The 19,853-nt window shown below is 33.2% G+C and overlaps 1 protein-coding gene across 1 annotated transcript; it reads left to right on the forward strand.

The window, feature by feature from the left end:
* The first annotated feature begins 1,127 nt into the window (after window positions 1-1,127).
* LOC120200738 (proactivator polypeptide-like 1) lies at window positions 1,128-12,227 on the forward strand. The gene is made up of 6 exons (XM_039201502.1): window positions 1,128-1,156; window positions 10,524-10,634; window positions 10,956-11,143; window positions 11,278-11,475; window positions 11,759-11,818; window positions 11,906-12,227. The coding sequence occupies exons 2-6, from the start codon at window positions 10,529-10,531 to the stop codon at window positions 12,035-12,037; spliced, it is 684 nt and encodes a 227-aa protein (XP_039057433.1). The 5' UTR covers window positions 1,128-1,156; window positions 10,524-10,528; the 3' UTR covers window positions 12,038-12,227.
* The last annotated feature ends 7,626 nt before the right edge of the window (window positions 12,228-19,853 follow it).

The following is a 19,853-nucleotide window of genomic DNA, read 5'->3' on the forward strand; positions in this document are numbered from 1 at the left end:
CCTCCCCAACGGTAAATCAAAATAACATTCAAGCCAAGGTGCAATCCTTGAATTGAAATTGTAAAGAATTTAAATATTAAGTTGATTGCCTAACCTTGTTTTCTGAAAATCAAGAAAGATACCTTAAGGTATGAAGCACTTTTCAATTCTCATGAAACAAATTGAGTCATCGCTCAGCTATCAACTAAAAGAGATTTATCTAAGCATGGCTTTGATCATGTTTGGCATTGTGAAAATAAAATAATGAAAGAAAAGTAAAAAGATGAAAGAAAATTAGAACTTTAATAAATAGCTAAGGGAATATAAATTCCAATATGAGTTCAAAGGTTGAACCTAAGGGGTATTTATAACCCAAAAGTTCTAAGTAAATAAAATGCCTAATTCATAATCAAACTAAAAGTCCTACCAAGAGTTCTAATAAAATAACTAATTCCTAAATAAAATAATAATACAATAATCAAACTAAAAATCCTAAATCTAAAAGATTTATCACAAAAGATAAAAATAAATATTTAAGTCTTGTACTTCTGGTTAAAGTATGCTTCATCTTATGGATATCCTTATGCCAGGTAAATTCTAATTAAATATTCAAGATGCTAACTGAACTATCGAAATCTGTTACTTTTTGGGCTAATTTATCCAAAAAAAACTCATGTCCAAAATAAACCCAAAATAAAGATAAATCAATAATATCCAATCAAAAAATAAAGAGTAAATAACAATAAATATATGCAATATAAAACACTCATCAAAATTCCCCTCACTTATTTAATGCTTGTCCTCAATTATACTTCAATCCCTATTTCCATCACTTACCAAAGATTCACTCAAAAAGTTTTGTCAAATCTCAAGTTTAGGCATGGGTTGAAAAAGTTAGACAAGACAACCTAACCCAATGAACAACGATTAACTAAATGTATAAGGGTTAGATATGCAGAGCTTTTCTATTTGTTTGTGAGATGAAATCAAACCAAGTTTAGTTTCCTTATAAGAAGCGATTGGCGGAGTGTGAGTTTTATTTGTCTCCCCTTTTGTATCAATATCTCTGTTTTTTGTATTCAAGAGCATATTTCCCTTTTTTTCATTTTTCATTTTTTTCATTTTTTTCTTTCATTTTTTTGTTTTTCATTTTTTAAAATTCTTCCCCCTTTTTTGCGTTTCTCTCTATTTTTTAAACTCTGTAGTTTCGACTCATCATCGAAACTTGAAACTAGAAACGAGATGACAACCCAAGCACCTCACGTCGGTTCTCTAATCTGGTCACATTCAAACGATGTACCACTCACAATCGCCTCACAAGGTTATACACCTGAAGATAACATTAATCACTAGCCAAATAAGCACAAGCTCATATTTAAGCAACACTAACAATTATATCACACGGTTAAAAGCTTTCATAAAATCATCTCAGCGACTTAAATGAATTATTCATGCATAACAAGGTCTGTAAACAGGGGATTATGACAAAACTAACAATTCAACCAAGGCAAGCAATAGTCATAAGCATCGAAATAACCCATTAAAACAACATGAATAAGTAAGGTGAATTTCTCACTCTACCCCTCTCACTTAAAGCGTATTGCCCCAATAAAATAAATAAATAAAAATAAAGCACAAAGTGAAAGAAAGTAGAATAATCCCCATGTCTAATTTGATGAGAGGCAAATAAACTTCATGGTCATATCTTTAAGCTCGATCAAAATATATGGTGTACCTAAGAAATAAAGAAAAAAAATAGATAACTAGAAAAATAAAATAGTAAAATAAATAAATTGAACGAAGAATAATAAAAATGGGTTACCTTCTATTAGAGCACTTTTGTTTAATGTCGTTAGCTCGACGACCTGATTCACACTACATGTTCGTCTAAAATATTGTCCTCGGTCACACAAGCTTGATTGTTTTCATAGTACGACTTCAATCTTTGACCATTTACTTTGAAACAAACTCCTGATTCGTCTTGAATTTCAACTACGCCATGGGGAAAACTTGAGTCACAGTAAAAGGTCTTGACCACTTTATCCTCAATTTTCCTGCAAAGATTTTCAGTTTATAATTAATAAGCAATACTTTTGACCAACATTAAAAGATTTAAATGAAATTTGATGATCATTAAAATCATTAGTTTTATCTTGATATATTCATGCATTGTCGTAGGTGTTGCAACGAATTTCTTCAAGCTCTTTAATGTGCAATTTTCTTGCTTCGCCGATTGCATCCATCTCCATATTGCATTATTTAACTGCCAGTAAGCTTTATGTTCCAATTCAATCGGAAAGTGACACAGTTTACCAAAAACTAGGCGATATGGAGACATGCCGATGAAACTTTTGTAAGCGGTACGATATGCCCATAAGGCATTGTTGAGTTTCAAACACCAATCTTTTTTATTTGGCTTCACAACCTTGTCGAGAATTGACTTACTTTATTGATTGGAAACTTTCACTTGTCATTAGTTTGTGGATGGTAAGCCGTGGTGATTCGTTGAGTGACTCCATATTTCTTCATTAGTGTTTCGATGATTCGATTGATAAAATGTGTTCCTCAGTCACTATTTATCTCCCTTAGAGTGCAAAACCTGGAAAAAATAAAACTTTTGAGAAATTCAACGGTTATTCTTGCATCATTAGTATGAGTAGCTTTAGCTTCTACCCATTTTGATACATAATCAACAACTAGAATAATATAACAATTTCCAAAAGATGAAACAGTTCAGCTCATATAATCAATACCCCATACATCAAATATTTCATAAACAAGTATTGGATAAATGAGCATCTCATTACAAGGTCTTAAATTACTTGCGCACTGATATTTTTCACAAGATTTACAATATAAATATGCGTCTTGAAAAATGTTAGGCCAAAAAAATCCACTTTCAAGAATTCTGTATGTCGTTCTTTTTGGTCCAAAGTGACCTCCGTAAGAGTAAGAATGACAAAAATTAAGGATAGAATTTACCTCGCTTTCATCAACACAATGTCAAATTACCTGATCCGAGCAATGCTTCTAAATATATGAATCATCCCAAATATAGAATTGAGACTCGTTTGATACGGCTTATCTCAGATCATGATAGATTGGATGGAAGTACTATGGTGGCTAAATAATTAACCATGTCGGTATACAATGGTATAGTTGATTGTGCCGATAATAAATGTTCTTTAGGGATATCTTCTTGAACCAGTACATCAAAGTGAGAGATAGGAAGTCGACTTAGATGGTTAACGACTAAATTTCAAATAATTTCTTATCATTAATTTGAAGATTAAACTCTTACAAGATTAAACTCTTACAAGAGTAAAATCCATTGGATTAAACGCGGTTCTGCCTCTTTCTTGCTCAGTAAATATTTCAGCGTTGCATGATCAGAGTAAAAAACAATATTAGTATCAAGAAGATAAGAAATAAATTTATCTACGGCAAAAATAATAGCAAAAAGCTCTTTTTCATTAGTTGAGTAATTATGTTGAGTAGTATCTAGTGTCTTAGACGCATAGGCTATCATGTGAGGTTATTTACCAATTTTCTACCTAAGCACGACTCCCACACTTGAATTACTCGCATCGCACATAATCTCAAAGGGATAATCCCAATTAGGTGGTTGAACTATGGTTGCCGAGATGAGTTGTTCTTTGAGGACATCAAAAGAATCATTGTAATCATCATCAAAGTCAAAAGCTTTATCCTTTTGTAAAATATTGCAAAGTGGTTGTGCTATCTTGGAGAAATTATTGATAAACATGCGATAGAAACCTGCATGAACAGGAAAAGAGTGAATATCCCTCATAGTTATGGGGTATGAGAATGAGCGAATAATATCAATTTTGGCCTTATCGACTGCAATTCTATCAGAAGAAACAATGTGACCAAGAATTAAACCTTTATCGATAATAAAGTGAAAATTTTCATAATTAAGCATAAGGCTATATTTAAGACATCTTTTCAAGAAATTGGTTAAATTCAAGAGACACTTGTCAAAGGAATTACCATATATCATAAAGTCGTCCATGAAAACTTCAATTCATTTCTCTACGTAATTGGAAAATATACTAAGCATGCATTCCTAGAATGTAGCGAGGCATTACAAAGGCCGAAAGATATTCTTCGATAAACGAAAGTGCCAAAAAGACATGTGAATGACGTTTTTCTTGATTTTCAGGTGTTATTGGAATCTGGAAAAATCCTGAAAATCTATCAAGACAACAATAATGATATTTACCAACTAAACATTCAATCATTTGATCAATAAAAGGAAGTGAAAAATTGTCTTTTCGAGTTAAAGAATTCAGCTTCTTATAGTCGATACAAACTTTCCATCCGTTTTGAACTCGTGTAGGAACTAGTTTGCCTTCAAAATGTTCAACTATGGTCACTCCAATTTTCTTAGGAACCACGTGGACCGGACTTACCCAATTACTATTAGATATCAGGTAGATGATGTCGACATCTAAAAGGTTTTGAATTTCTTTCTTTACCACCTCAATCATTGGAGGATTAAGACACCTTTGACATTCTCATGATGGTTTTGCATCATCTTCAATCTTAATCTTGTGCATGCATGTAGATGGACTAAGCCCTTTGATGTCGACTATAGTTCATCTAATCGCTTCCTTGTAGGCCCTTGAAATTGTCACTAAATCCTCATCAGCCTCTTTTGAAAGCTTATTTGAGATAATAACTAGAAGGGTAGTGTTATCTCCTACTAATGTGTATTTGAGATGATTCGGTAACTGCTTCAGGTTGATTTTTTGTGCCTGCAAAATAGAAAGTAAAAGTTTAGACTTAGATGGAGTTAGGCGTAAATCAGAATGAATAGAAAAAAATATTTTCCAACTCCGTGATGTCTTCTTCGTAATTCTTTAACTCCCTACACAAATCATTGAATAAGTTAGTTTCAAAAAAACATCATCCACCAAAGGCTCAATATCATCAATGAAATTAATGATTGCAACATTATATGGATATTTCATTGCCTTGTAAGCTTCAAACTTAACAAATTAACCATCAAATTCCATAATATGAATTCCACTCCTAACGTGAATTTTGGTATATGCATTGCTTAGGAATGGCTAGCCAATAAGGATTTCAGAGAAAGTGTTGGTTTGGTCATTTTCCATGTCGATGACATAGAATTCCACTGGGAAGATTAAATCATTTACCTTCACTAGTACATTCTCAAGGAGGCCTTTGGGATAAATGATGGATCAATCAGCGAGTTGAATTGTTATTCTAGTTTCCTTGAAAGGCTCAGCAGAAAGTGGGTTATAAATAGAAAGAGGCATACCATTTATGGAAGCACCCAAATCACACATAGCTCATTTAATTCCCACCTTACCGATTTTACAAGGAATAACAAACATACCTTGGACTTTTAATTTAGTGGAAGCCACCATTAAAAAACAATTGATACACTTTTCCCTAAATTTACCTTTTCATTTCCAGTAAGCTTCCTTTTAGTTTTGCAAAGATCTTTTAAAAATATGGCATATCTCGATACTTTTTGGATTACCTCAAGAAGAGGTATATTTATCTTCACTTTTCGAAAAACATCAAGAATCTCTTTTTCCTCAGCTTGTTTTTCGTGTTTAACTAACCTTGAAGGAAAGAGAGGTGGGATGGCATAGGGAGATGGCACAGAAGAGGTTGGTGATACATCTTTCTTTTGTGATCTTGCTTCTTCTTGTTTTTCTTCTCCCCTATGTCAACTTCTTTTTTTATGGGAGCCTGCGATAACATCTTCTTTTTCTTGGGACCTTGGGACATCATCTTCAGGGATTGGTGCAAGAAAAGTGCTACTCCGAAGGGTGATGACACTAATTTTTCTCGTGGATTTGCTTCAATTTGATATGGTAACCTTCCCTACGATTCCATTCATCTCATGGTCTAGGTCGGTTGATCTATTTGCTTATATAACTCTTATAAATGAGTTTTTATTCGATTTTGAAACTTCTCTTGAGATAGAGTTAACCGCTCTACAACGTACTCCAATGATGATGTCGCAGTTGATACGATTAATGTGGTAGTGTCCTTGGTTGATATGACTGGTTTGGTCTAGGATTTTGTGCATAGCTGAAGTTCGGATGATCCCTCCACCCATAATTATAGGTATTTACGTGAGGATTGTAAGGTCTCTAGGGAGGTCCTGGAAAATTTCCAACTACATTTACTTGTGCGGCAGTGTCTTCTTGTAACATCAGACAACAATCTGTGGGATGGTTCGGCCTTATGCATATTCCGCAAAGTCTAGTGGTACTTGTTTTTCCTACAACAAGAGATTGAACAATATCAGTCAACTTATCAATTTTATTTTCCAATGAAATTGCACTTACCTCGTGAACTTGGTAAGTATGTTTACTAGAAAAGCCAAACTGTTGAGAATTAGCAGCCATGATAGAAATTAGATTTTTGGTTGCATGCGGAGTCATATTCATAAGTGCTCATCTACTAGTTGCGTCAGTTATCTTCATCTCCAAAAGAAGTAGTCCTTCGTAGAAATATTTGATAAGGGTTTGTTCGGTTAACCTGTGTTGTGGACAACTAGCAAAAAGTTTCTTGAATCTTTCTCAGTAGTCGTATAACGACTCTCCATCCTTTTGTCGGATTCTTAAGATGTTTCACCTTAATTCACTCGCCTTTGTGCAGGGAAGAACATGTCAAGAAAAAGACGATTCATATCAGCCCAAGTAGTAACAAAATTAGGCGGTAAGTAAAATAACCAATCCTTAGCCAAATCTACCAAGGAAAAAGAAAAAGCATAAAGTTTAATTTGATCATCGGATACTGCTTGTGGTTTCATGCTAGAGCAAACCATATGAAATTCAGTAAGGTGTTTGTGAGGATTTTCACTCGGCAATCCATGGAAAGTAGGTAGAAGATGGATCAAGTTGATCTTGAGTTCGAATGGTGATTCTTTATTCGGGAATCCGATGCATAATGGTTATTGTTCGGCATGTGTCGCGACTAATTCCCGAATCGTCAGATCAACCTTAGTAATTTTATCGAAGTCCCCGAGAACGGCGCCAATTTGACAAGCTTGGCAATTGTCAAATAAATAAACCTAATTCTTAATTTAAATAAAGAAAAAAATAAATATAATAACATAGAGAAATATGGTCGATCTATAGGGACTAAGGAATTTAAAATTAAATCTGATTTGATCTCTAACTAGAAAATCTACAAAATAAAATAAAAGGGGTTTATCAAATTTAATTGAATAAACTAAAATTAAATAAAAAGAAAAAAAGTAATAAAAATAAATAATTTAAAGAGATAATGATAGGAAATAGCCTCTAGCTTCGCTTTGACTTGACTCGTCTCGATCCTTGAAATAGATTTAACTTCAGGATTCTTGCCGGTTACAGTCTACAAGGCCCAACACTTGTAACTTGCTCTTCTCTCCTGTGAACTAATTTCCAAATTCAATCCTAGGAATTTAATTCTTGTTTGGATTTAACTTCGACTATCGATGTTAACGCCAATATCTTCTTTAATGCTAGAAAAGCCCGTGCTCGGATTATGTGTCTCAATGAGAATCAAATCTGATCTTGATTTCCCTTAACGGACCGTCGTTAAGTATGTTAGGTATTTGAATTTGCTACAAGCTGATTCTTCTCCCAAAGATAAATCAAAACAATATTCAAGACAAGGTGCAATCCTTGAATTGAAAGTGTAAAGAATTTAAAGATTAAGTTGATTACCTAACCTTGTTTTCCGAAAATCAAGAAAGATACATGAAGGTATGAAGCGTGTTTCAATTCTCACGAAACGGATTGAGTCATCACTCAACTATCGGCTGAAAGAGATTTAGCTAAGCATGGATTGGATCATGCTTATCATTGTGAAAAGAAAATAATGAAAGAAAAGTACATATGAAAGAAAAGTAGAAATTCAATAAATAGCCAAGGGAATATAAATTTCAATCTGAGTTCAAAGGTTGAACCTAAGGGGTATTTATAACCAAAAGTTCTAAGTAAATAAAATGATTAATTCCTAATCGAACTAAAATTCCTACCAAAAGTTCTAATAAAATAACTAAGTTCTAAATAAAATAATAATAAAATAATCAAACTAAAAATCCTAAATCTAAAAGGTTTATCACAAAAGATAAAAATAAATATTTAAGTCTTAAACTTTTGATTGAATTATGCTTCATCTTATGGATGACCTTATGCCAGGTAAATTCCAATTAAGTATTCAAGATGTTGACTGGACCATCAAAATCTGCTACATTTTAGGCTAATTAATCCAATAAAACTCGTGTTCAAAATAAACCCAAAATAAAGATAAATCAGTAATATCTAATCGAAAAATAAGGAGTAAATAACAATAAATATATACAATATAAAACACTCATCAATGTAAATTGTGTAAAAGTGGAATGATAATTCTTAACTCATAAGCTTCTAATTACTATTGTATCTTGCTTAATCCGTTTTAGAGATGAGAATGTGTCAAGATTTGAAATAAGAGAAAGTGTCTCCACTCGATCGTTGTGAATAAATAATTGTGTTGTGAACCCTCTATATAGGGTTAATATGGTGAATACGATTGTAAGGCTTACGAGCCTAATTGTGTGTTGTATTGCTTAATCATGCTTAGTCTAATGCTTTGTGAAACTAGAAATCTTCATCTCAATATTCTAGTGGAAATTATTACTGAGGCTATGTGAAATTGGGTTTCCACAAGCATGTTTGATGTTGTGAGATAGGACAATCATATGTAATCATAAGTAATTGTGCCATCAATATCCTTGTATGCTTACACATATGCCTCTATGCTTATAATGTCCAGCATGTTTGTGTTTATGAACTACAAGTAATATAGTAGAGTAAATCTATACCACTAAACTTTGTTAGTTTAATGTTCAGATGTTTCGTTCACAAGTTAGTAGATTGAATTGTCTAGGAGCATCATCACTACGAGTATTCTAGCGCCATCAATCACCAGATTACAGTACCAAATTTTTAGTGGGCATATGTATTTATAAGACCATTATTATTATGAGTTTGTCTATAAACTCTATTTAAACTATATTATTTGAATTTGTTTATACGGTCATGGAGCTCCATTTTGTATAAACTATTTTATTTGCTTTGAATTTTAATTATAAAATGTGTTTACTTTTGAAATGAAATGAATTTAAAATTCGACGATTGATTTAATAGTCTAATATGGTACTTTAAGCCAATCATACAGTGATCGAATTTGGAGTGTGACATGATATGTTTACATGTTCATATGTGACCCTAAATAACGTTGATTAATTCATAATGATTGATTGATTATCGGTTTGCGCATCATATCTACTTGCCTATAAAATGACTTACATGTTTGTGTTTATATATCTCATGAAGTATAGTATAATAAATGTGTACAACTGAGCATACAAAGTTTAACGTTCAAAGTTGTTTTCTGTTTACATTGTAGTTTATTCGAATTTATTTAAAAGAGTAAAGTCAATAAAAGATTTTAGTACATCATTCATAATATATTACCTTAATTTATATTTGATATAATGATAAAATTTATCTTCCAACATTTACTTAAATGATCATTTTAATTTCTATTCTTTTTTAAAATATTTTAATCTTATAATATTTTAATTTAAATCAAAATAACAAATATTAAATGAAAATCATTAGTTAACTTTATATATAGTAAAATTAAAGGTTGATATTTATGTATTCAGATTTCAGACTCAACACAATATCGTGTTAGGTAGAAGCTCTTACACGACACGAAATGTAAGCAAAGACAAAATGAACCATTAATTTGACATAAATATGCTCGTTTATAGTAACAATCGTGCTTAATTTGGAAAGAGTGTTTATGACCGCAGAGGAGCATAACCTCGTGAAATTGTAGATGAGTTTTAAAAGGACAGTGCCAACTATTGCCCAATAATACGATCTTTCTCTTCCTCGGACTGTTCTTTCTAAAGGTAAAACTCTCTGTCTTCCATCCATTCTGTTTCTGTTTCTGTTTCTGTTTCTGTTTCACTGATCTTATCTGGTTTTTTCTATATTATTTTCTTCTGAATTTTATGCAAATTCTTTGATGGGGTTTCTTAAATTATCATTTCTTTGATGAAAGCTCGGGTTTCTCTTTCATCTTACATGTTTATGTTCATCATGTCATGTTTTTAGTTTTAAGCTTTGAAAGACTCAAAGTATATTAATTCTTATGAGTTATAAGTCTTGGGTTTTGTAAGAATTTGCTTTTGAATGTTTCTGCTATTAAGCTTAGCTTGTGATTCAGTTGCTACTAGTTTCCTGGTATCTGAGTTGTATGAATCCTTGTCAGAGCCTAAGAGGACTAACTGACAAGAGAGATGGGAGATATAGCTAGTAATTAAGGGCAGGGCTTTAAATTGCGGTTCCGACTGTGTTTTCGTTTTCGTTGCATTATTGTATGGAATCTTTTACTTTTTTATTATGTTTATGTGAAAGTCTTAATTGTTTTTCATTTTACCATGCTTCTTTGCATTATGGAATTATCATGCTATTTGATGAATAATACAGGCACTATGGGTGTGAGATTTGGGATCTTATTCCTCTTTGTATTGGGTGCTAGCTGGACATGTGATGCTAGACTACTCGAAGCCGCTCCGCTGGTAGCCTCTGATGCATCAGGTAATTCGGTTAAGAGTTCCGGTAATCCTTGTTGATGTTCTCGTCTCTCTTCTGTTTAAGTTTTTTTGCCGTGGGGGCTCTTATTTGTTACTGATTAGTAATCCATATTCAGATGATGTTACTGCCAAGTAATGGTTGAACTGAATCTATTGATGAATATTTTCTAAGGTCCCTTAAATTTCATGCTTGTGATAGTTTTGCACATGCATACCTTTTTCAAATGAGAAATAGGTTTGAAAATTGTTTTAACTTTTATAATAGAGATTGTTCAATGAAAGTGAGAAAATAATCAAGAGAAATCACACAGAATTCCTGGTTCAGTTATGCAGATAAACCAGGGTCAAGATGAGGAAATTGTTGTAAACATTGTTCGGAAGGACAACGTGTGCACATTTTGTGAGGAGTATGCTACTGAAGCGATCGATTTCCTTTCACGAAACAAGACGCAGACCAAGATAGTCGAGCTGCTTCACAATAGCTGCTCCCATATACCGTCTTTTGAGCAGCAGGTAGTCAACTAGCCTTACTTAAATTGAGGTGTTCCGCTTGATATTTTGTGGATATTTTTCAAAAATTGTTCTTCTTTATGCCCTTTTTCTTAAGTGCAAAGATACTAAACGGCCATCTGATCTGTTCTGCCTAGTGCATTACACTGGTGGACTACTATGTTCCTCTCTTCTTCATGGAGATCTCTTCGATTCAGCCTGGAGATGTCTGTCAAAAGGTAAACCTATGTCAGAAAGTTGCACATATCTCTTCACAAATCCGTGAAAATAGCTGCGGAGTATGCCACCATGCTGTTTCAGAAGTACTAACGAAATTGAAAGATCCTGATACGCAGGTTTGTATTACTCTGTTTCTTTTAAAACTACAAGGGTCGATCTTATGAATGTGCTAAAATGTGAGCTGCATAGTTGACATATAATGTATGTGGTATTGGTTTGTTAGTGGGAGGGGGAGATGTTGAAATATTGCTATTCTTCTCTCGTATCTCCCGTTATTCGATACGATATGCCTATAGCTAAAGAAGGATCATGTGGATTTATTACTTTTGTATGTACCTTTTGCGATACAACAGACAGAAATGTTGCTAATTTGATACATATTTTCTACCTTTGTTCCAGCTGGAGATAATCGAGATCCTTTTGAAGGCTTGTAATTCAGTGCAGGACTACGTGAAAAAGGTTGGTTTATTTCGAACTTCGAAGAACTTACAGGTGCTTTAACTGCAAGTTTTATATGCATTTTCTGATATCATTTGTTCTTGACAGTGTAAGAAGATAGTTTTCGAGTACGGGCCTCTTATCCTTGTGAATGCGGAGCATTTTCTGGAAACGACTGATATTTGCACCATACTACATGCATGTAATGGTGCAAAGCAAGCATTTGTGGCAGATTCATAAATGTTGCCTCAAACCAGTGGAATACGTCACTTGTAAGATTGTGTACATGATATAATAGGGTTTTATTCATGCAACTGTGCATGTATAAGTAGCATAACATTGTAATATATGTATTTCTCAAATTTGATTGCTTCTCAACGTTGAATACACCCATGTAATGATTCTAGGTAAAAAAAATTACATTCGGGCTTCCACTGTCGCAACTGTTTTTAGGTGATTCGAAAATTTGAAAGCTTGTTAAAATATAGAATCGTCATCGGTTAATATATATAAAAAAATTAATTTGTCGACACCTTTTTTCGCCCGGGCTGGGAAAAGACCAATACCGACTCGAGGGTTTTCTCTTTGAAAAGAATTTCTAAATGTGATGAGTTGCCACCAATCATTTAAGTGCGATTGGACATCGTAAAAATCGGATGATTTTAATGAAACATTTTATTTTTATCAAAATATCAAGTTTTGAGATCTGCGAAAATTCAGAAATCAGGTTGGTGAGTCAGTTACGTGTGGGGAAGGATTAGCATAAGTGCCCAAAAATTGTTACCTAGTTGATTACTGTATATTTAAAATTAGAAATTTTGAGTTCGATCTTTATTTCAATTCCTCTAACATGATTGTCTTTCATCTTTGTTATGAGCTGAGATATGTGTCACCTTCAACTAAGGCGATCATCTGCTTCTGAGAATGTCATAATGAAGCGTTAGAAGTTCTGTCCTCTGGTCCTTATGATCTCTCGGACTGTTTGCTTTTTAAGAATTACGTATTTAAAATTAAAAATTTTGAGTTCGATCTTTATTTCAATTCCTCTAACATGATTGTCTTTCATCTTTGTTATGAGCTGAGATATGTGTCACCTTCAACTAAGGCGATCATCTGCTTCTGAGAATGTCATAATGAAGCGTTAGAAGTTCTGTCCTCTGGTCCTTATGATCTCTCGGACTGTTTGCTTTTTAAGAAATGCTTTATTGTTCTGGCCTCGTTTTTTCTTTTCTTTGATAGAGGTAGAATGAGCCTCACCAGCCTCAAGGACATTTTTCACTCGAGATTGTCCTGTTTGAAAATGTTTTTCTCTTTTCTTTTATTTTAGAAATGTAAAAAATGTTGAATAAAATTCAAAAGTATTGTCATTTTCTTTCGGCTCACAATCAAAACAAATTGTAAAACAAGAGTTCACTGAATATAAAATAAGTCAAATTTTCTTTTAATCTTTCAAAAATTATATACATTTGAAAAGTGTAAAGATTAATGCTGATAAAAGGCTTAGGCTGACTTGGGTAGGTAATGTGTTTCAGGTTAATTTTGGGAGGTAATGTGTTTCAGGTTTGCTTATTGCGCTCTTGATTCTGGTGTTCATTGATCTGATGAAGCAGCCGTCATGCTTCTCTTCTAAAAATGTTTATTGTTTCTCAGCCCTCGTTAGCACATTTGGACTGTGCAATGTTTCATCAAAGTGTATAAGATCGTCTTTTGTGCAGTGGCTGACAATCTTCGTGTTTGAGTTGCCTTTTCAGGTTTTCAACTCGAATTCTCCTTTGGTTTCAAGACGTCATCTAAACATTTACGTCTTGAACCCTTCTTTTATTAATTTTTCCCTATCACACATCTAAACATTTACGTCTTGAACCCTTCTTTTATTAATTTTTCCCTATCACACATTAAAGATTTCAGAAACCATTTTTGTAAATAAAATTAACCCTGAGGGGATGAATGAAATATGAAGATAATCTCTCAACTTAGAAATCCATGTATGATTAGAAAGGACTTTTCAGGAATTTAATGTAGGACGGGGCTCACAGTTATAAAAGAAATGGATAAATAGGCCGAAATAAGTGTTTAAGGGTTATTGAACCAATAATCAATTTGTTTTGTTGTCTTCAATCTTGCCTTGCTCGATTTTAATCTGCTCGTGTCTTTTATTTTATTTTTATTTTCCTTAGGTGTTTCATGATCTTCGGGTGAATTGGTTTGAGTCACTCGTCTTGAAGTATTTGATCGGTTTTCTTTTTTCTTTCTTTCTTTACATTTTTCTATTTTTCTCTATTTTTTTCTTTTTTTTTCTTTTCTTTTCTTTCTTTTTTTCTCTTTTTTCCCTCTTTTTGTTTCATTTTTTCTCTTTTTTGTTTGTTTTTATTTTCTTTCTTTATTATGTCTTTTTTTTCTATATCTTTTATTCTTTCTCTCTGTGTTGTCAACACGATTTAATCTTCGAGCGCTTCGTATTTGGTCTACCTCACGGTGTCTTGTTATTTCTCACTTTATTTCATCATGAATTGCTTCTGTAGCGAAATTTGATTGATGATCTTCACTCTTGCGAGCATATGTCTTTTACCTTTGCCCCCCCAGTGTGGAGGGTGATCTTTGGTTAGGGTTGAATCAGAAGAAAAATATTACAGGTTCAAAAGGGGACAACAAGGGATATATATATGAAAGGATAAATGAAACAAAGTTGTTCATCATCTCATACATGGAAGTCTTTGTAAAAAAGGTCTCCCCAAGGGACAAGCATTCAAGATTAATCTTCTTTACATGAAAATAAATGTAATTAATGAATGATAGAATTATTTCAGTGATTCCCTTTATTTCTTCTTCACTCTGCTCCTAGTATGCCCTAATTATTCGAATTCTCTTGCAAAAACTTGATGCGTAACATTCCATCTTGCCTTTTCTTGCAGGAATTGTTCTTGTTATGCCTCCAAGATTTATTGAGGTTGGGAAATAAATGCTAGTTCTGTGTCTAGGAAGGGAAATGTTTGAATTTAAAGTCATAACTCTGAAAAATGAATGTTATGGAAAGGTTATTTCTGTCTGGGAAGGTAAAAGTACAGGTTTTGGCGCCTCGGGGGATAAGGGCTTCACTTTATTGTTTCAAAGGGATGTGATGTCAAGGTTCGGCCTTTGGTAGTAAACATAAGTCGTGTAAGGAAACGAGTAAGGGTGTTCGGGTTTGGAGGGAACACAAAAGGTTTAAACTTACCCCTTGTCAACGATCTATAATTAATGAAGTAGCAAAAGAACCTTTAATTCATTTGATATTCAAAGAATTACAAGATTAAAACTTGATTTATCGCTCATAATCTTGGAAAATGATATAAGTTCAACTAACAAAATATCCATTGAGGAAAGAACAAAAACACGTTCAAACATGACAAAGCCAGTGCCACAAGGCTTCACAGTGGGTGGAATAACTTCTTTTTAATTGCCCCAAAATGTCTCATTACGAGTAAAAGTTCAATACCCTTGGGTTAAACAAAGTCTGGGCCTTGCTTCTCAGTGCCCCATGAATCTCGATGATGTGCCTCGAACTTCAGACGGTGCTAACATCACGTCCATAGTTCTCAATCTTTTTCGGTACGAATGGGGTGACTTCTTCTTACCTCAAAGCTTTTATCACAAGATTCTCCGTAAATTACTCCCAGGATCCGCGATTAATGCATGTTGAAATGCAATGTTTATCATGTAAGGTACAATGTATATGTGTTAATACAAAGATGCATATGCATATGCAAATGCAAAAATGATAGTTGCAAATGCAACAAGGAATTGATACCAAAAATAATTGTTCCTTGAACAATTCTTGAGAAACAGACAATGTCTCGATATACTGGGGAAGTGCAAATCTAGTTCATATTCACGTTATCCAACTCATGTGAGCATTTCGGTACTGCATCATCTTCAAAGCTTCTATTTCATCTCCTCCTTTCAGAAATCTTTCGAGCTGGTTTATGATCTTAAACTGTTGGCTTCAGCGTCGAATCTTCTTGAGTCACTTTGTTATCTCAGCAAGTATATGTCCGGCTTCTCAGTAGGTAGACTCTCTCTTGGCGCTACTCGATCTACGTAGAGCATCTTTGAAATTCTATCGATCCCAGCAAAAGGCATTGTTGTGGCATTGTTTCTCAAGAAACTTCTAAACGATAAGTTATTTAAGGGATCAATACCTTGAATGTTATGTCATGTTCATGCAAAAATGCAACAAGACCAGACAGAAGAAAATCAATGTTAATAGAAATCAGACAAAAAGAATCGAGTTAGTTGAAATGGTTAGTCCAAGAAATGTAATCTTAGCAAAAATAATTAAATTCAACTCAAAGTTGAGACTGAAAAATAAAGAATACAAAGAAAATTAATAGTCCTAACTGCATGCGTTCTAGTTCTTCTAGGTTATCCACATGGCTCTAGTGGGGTAGGTTTACTAAATTCTCTACATGGATTCTAGCAAAGGTTCCCGAGCAATTTTTACATCCTGCTAAGGTTGACCCCGATTATGGCCCATTATAGACTTGTGAATCGGGTTCAGCTCAGGGGATCGCACCACTAAAAGCGTACCTCAGATCTGATATTCGGATAGGTAACTTAGGATGCTTTCCAGAGATACTTTGTCAGACCCACACAAGGAAGCCCAATGCTCTCGTGAGGTATGACATTTCTCCCTACTTAGGTAAACCGCATTTGAGCTCAAGTTTAGAGTTATTATATACAACAATCCTAAATATTCACAGAAGTGTAAGCATTAATTAAAGAGAAAATCTTTTTTTAAATAACATAATAAACTGTAAATTAAAACAAGATTGAACTCATAATTTCCCAAAATCCTAAATATAGGGTAACCAACTCATGGCTAGACTCTCTATTTGTTTTAAAAACAAAAGTCCCCAGTGGAGTCGTTAATCTGTCGACACCGATTTTTTGCCCATGAGGGGAAAAATCAATACCAAATCGAGGTTTTCTCTTTGAAAAGAATTTTGAAATGTGAGGAGTCACCACCAGTCATTTAAGGTGTGATTAGGACACCGTAAAAATCGAGTGATTTTAATAAACATTTTATTTTTATCAAAATACCAAGTTTTAAGGTCTACGAAAATCTAAAAATCAGGTTCGAAAGTCTTTCGCGTGGGGAAGGATTAGTACCCCCACAATCACCCAAAAATTGGTACCTAGTTGATTACCCTACATTTAAAATCGTAAATTTTGAGTTCGGTCTTTATTTAATTTAAAAATCATTACGGATGCAAAGTTGAAAAGGATATTCGTTTATTAAGACCGATAGCATTCGTTCCCAAGCGTAAATGCAGGAGATCACTATTTCTCTCTAATAACCGAATATTGCTTATTTTTATCATGATGTGGTCTTTGAAAATAATGTCGACCTATTTCAGGAATCACCAAAAGTCACCCCCTGAGCATACTTGCGGTAGATATACCATTAATTCCCTAATAAGTGAACATTGTCTTAGGTTTTAAAAAACAATATAATCAAACAAATTTTTATTTAATCCTAATTAAGCTAAGGTAAATTAAAGGCTTTTTCTAGCTTAAAGTGTTGAATTATGAAAATTCAAGAACCTAGAAGCATAAACCTAGAAGTGTAGGTTCTAATAGTAACCCTATTTATTTTTTAAACCAATTATTGAATCGAATAATCGAGATGGTCTCTCAAGAATTTAGGTGAGGGTCAACTCAAATTATTCCCTAAATTAAAAGACTAGTTTGAAATCTAACTAAAAACGAGGCTCTATTTAACATATTTAATTATGCTGATATTAAGGCTCTAATCGAAATTCGGGACTAAAAGGTCAAGGTCTAAAAATATTGATTTCTAAAAGATTTAAAAGTTTAGGACCTAAATTGATAATTTCTAAAGTTGAGGACTAAATCTAAACTAAAACCTAATTATTATCTAAATTATTAAACCTAAAGTATTTTTTAGAAAGTATTAATTATTAATAAATTTTAAAAAGTCGAGCAATCGATTCGAGTATTTGGGAATTCTATGCGAAAACTCGACTCGAATTACTCTCTAATTAAACTAGTTTGTTGCCCTAATTTCTAATTCCGATTCGAATGTTAATCTAATCTAAGAACTAAGTCTAAAGATTTAAACTATGAAATAATTAACTATTTACACAATTTAATTTTTTTTAAAAATAAAATATCAAATAAAAAAACAGTAAAATATAAACAACATAAAAAAATAAAATAAACATAAAATAGGAGGACATAATTGCATAAATATAAAATTAATAAACTAAATGGGAACAAATTAAACATAAAAGGGGGCTAAATTAAAACAAATTAAAATTTGAAGTCTAAATCGAAACAAAATAAAAATTAATGAATTATGGACAAAATTGCAAAACACGTTGGAATTTCAAGGATTAAAAATGAATTTACCAAAAAAATAGAACATGCATAAATAGGGTAAATAACCAAAACAATCACTACATGGACTAAAATGCAAAAATAAGGCAAACATAGAGGGGTCTGGACTGTGATTTTACCAAAATTTACAAGACACAAATAGAAATGGAAAAATTATAAAAATGGTCCCTGATAGTGACCATTTTGTATAAACATGAGAAAGCTTGGGGACTTAAAATGTGATTTATCCTGAAATTTTTCTATAAATACAACTATTTTCTCTTTTTATATATTTTTTTATTTTTCAGTTTTAAAATTTTTTAGAGAGAGGGGCTATAGAATCCTGTCGTCGCCGATGGTCGCTTCTCCTCCGACCGCAGTATCAGCCATCACTGGTTGTCGTACCACCGTTGTCGCTTGAGGCCGTTGGCCATCAAAATTTTGGGGCTTCTGCATCTAGTCACAGATCGGGGCTCTGTTTAGCAAGAATCGGTATCCAACGCCACGAAACTAGGCTGAAACCTTTCAGCTTTCGACGCTTCTACTGCTACCATCCACCTTTGGATCGTCACCATTCTGAGGTAAGTTGCTCACCGATGGCTCCTCTCCCTCCTGATCGTTCAAATTTACGAACGAAGGTCTCCTCCACCGAAGAAGCTCTGACCGAACGATATATTTCTCTTCACTCTTTTGATTTTTCTTTTTCTTGCTTTGTTTGCCTTTATTTTCGGATGAAAATTGAAAAGGAAAAAAAAATTGGTTTTAGGTTAGCTTCGAAAAAAACACTCAAGCTTCTGGAATTTTTTTAATGCTTTTCGAAATATCGTGGCGAGTCCGATTGTATTCTCTGTCACACAAAAATGGGAGAGTTCCCTCTTTTACAACTTGCTTTTTTTTTTTGAGTACTGGAAAGAAAAGATGAGAGCCCCCTTTTACATGAATTTTGTGGGGGGTTTATAACCCATGTTAGCCCCCCTCCCCAAATTACATTACTTTTTTTGTTTTTTCCTTTTGTATGTAATCTGTTGATGGAGCTACTACTAGGGTAGATGGGAGCTGTTGCGTGGAGTGTTGGAGGTGGAGGCATAAGGCAGTATGGAGTACTTTTATTCGGTTGGGGATGAGTTTCAACTGGGGCATTGAATGAACTGGATACTAAGGGTTTCCCTTTGTTTAGTTTATCCCTTTTTTATTTTTTTATTATTATAATAATTTAATAATATATGTAGTGAAAAATTAGTGATTACAATCTTCAAAATATTTTATAAAATAACTCATTTTTTATTTGAACAAAATATCAGTTAATTCAAACTCTATCTAAAATCAATTTTATAGCTGAAAATTAAATATATTTTTTGATGTTAGCTTAGAGACCAAGGTATGCTTGTAGGCTTATTTAGGGGGAAATGGTGAACAAAATATTTAGGAAAACAGTTCAACTAAGAAAATATTTAGGAAACTACGATATTTCCTAAGGTACGAGTGAAGTCGCTTATAGTTGACAAACATATTTTTCACGAACTTGGTTCCATATTTTAACTTTCAAAACATGTCAATAGTTTTCTTTAGTAGTATGAGATAATTATAAGATATTATATATTTATAATCTTTCTTAATTATTGATAATACACACCCACTCTGTAGACGCAATTGTTCGAACCTAAAACTTTAAGGAAAA

Source organism: Hibiscus syriacus, unplaced genomic scaffold, assembly GCF_006381635.1.
Source record: "Hibiscus syriacus cultivar Baekdansim isolate YM2019G1 unplaced genomic scaffold, ASM638163v2 tig00006507_pilon, whole genome shotgun sequence".
Taxonomy (NCBI): domain Eukaryota; kingdom Viridiplantae; phylum Streptophyta; class Magnoliopsida; order Malvales; family Malvaceae; genus Hibiscus; species Hibiscus syriacus.

Coding starts and splice junctions, on each gene's coding strand:
- LOC120200738 (XM_039201502.1), top strand. CDS start 10,529: ATGGGTGTGAGATTTGGGATCTTATTCCTCTTTGTATTGGGTGCTAGC. Junction 10,635..10,955: donor GGTAGCCTCTGATGCATCAG/GTAATTCGGTTA, acceptor TTCCTGGTTCAG/TTATGCAGATAAACCAGGGT. Junction 11,819..11,905: donor TGCAGGACTACGTGAAAAAG/GTTGGTTTATTT, acceptor TGTTCTTGACAG/TGTAAGAAGATAGTTTTCGA.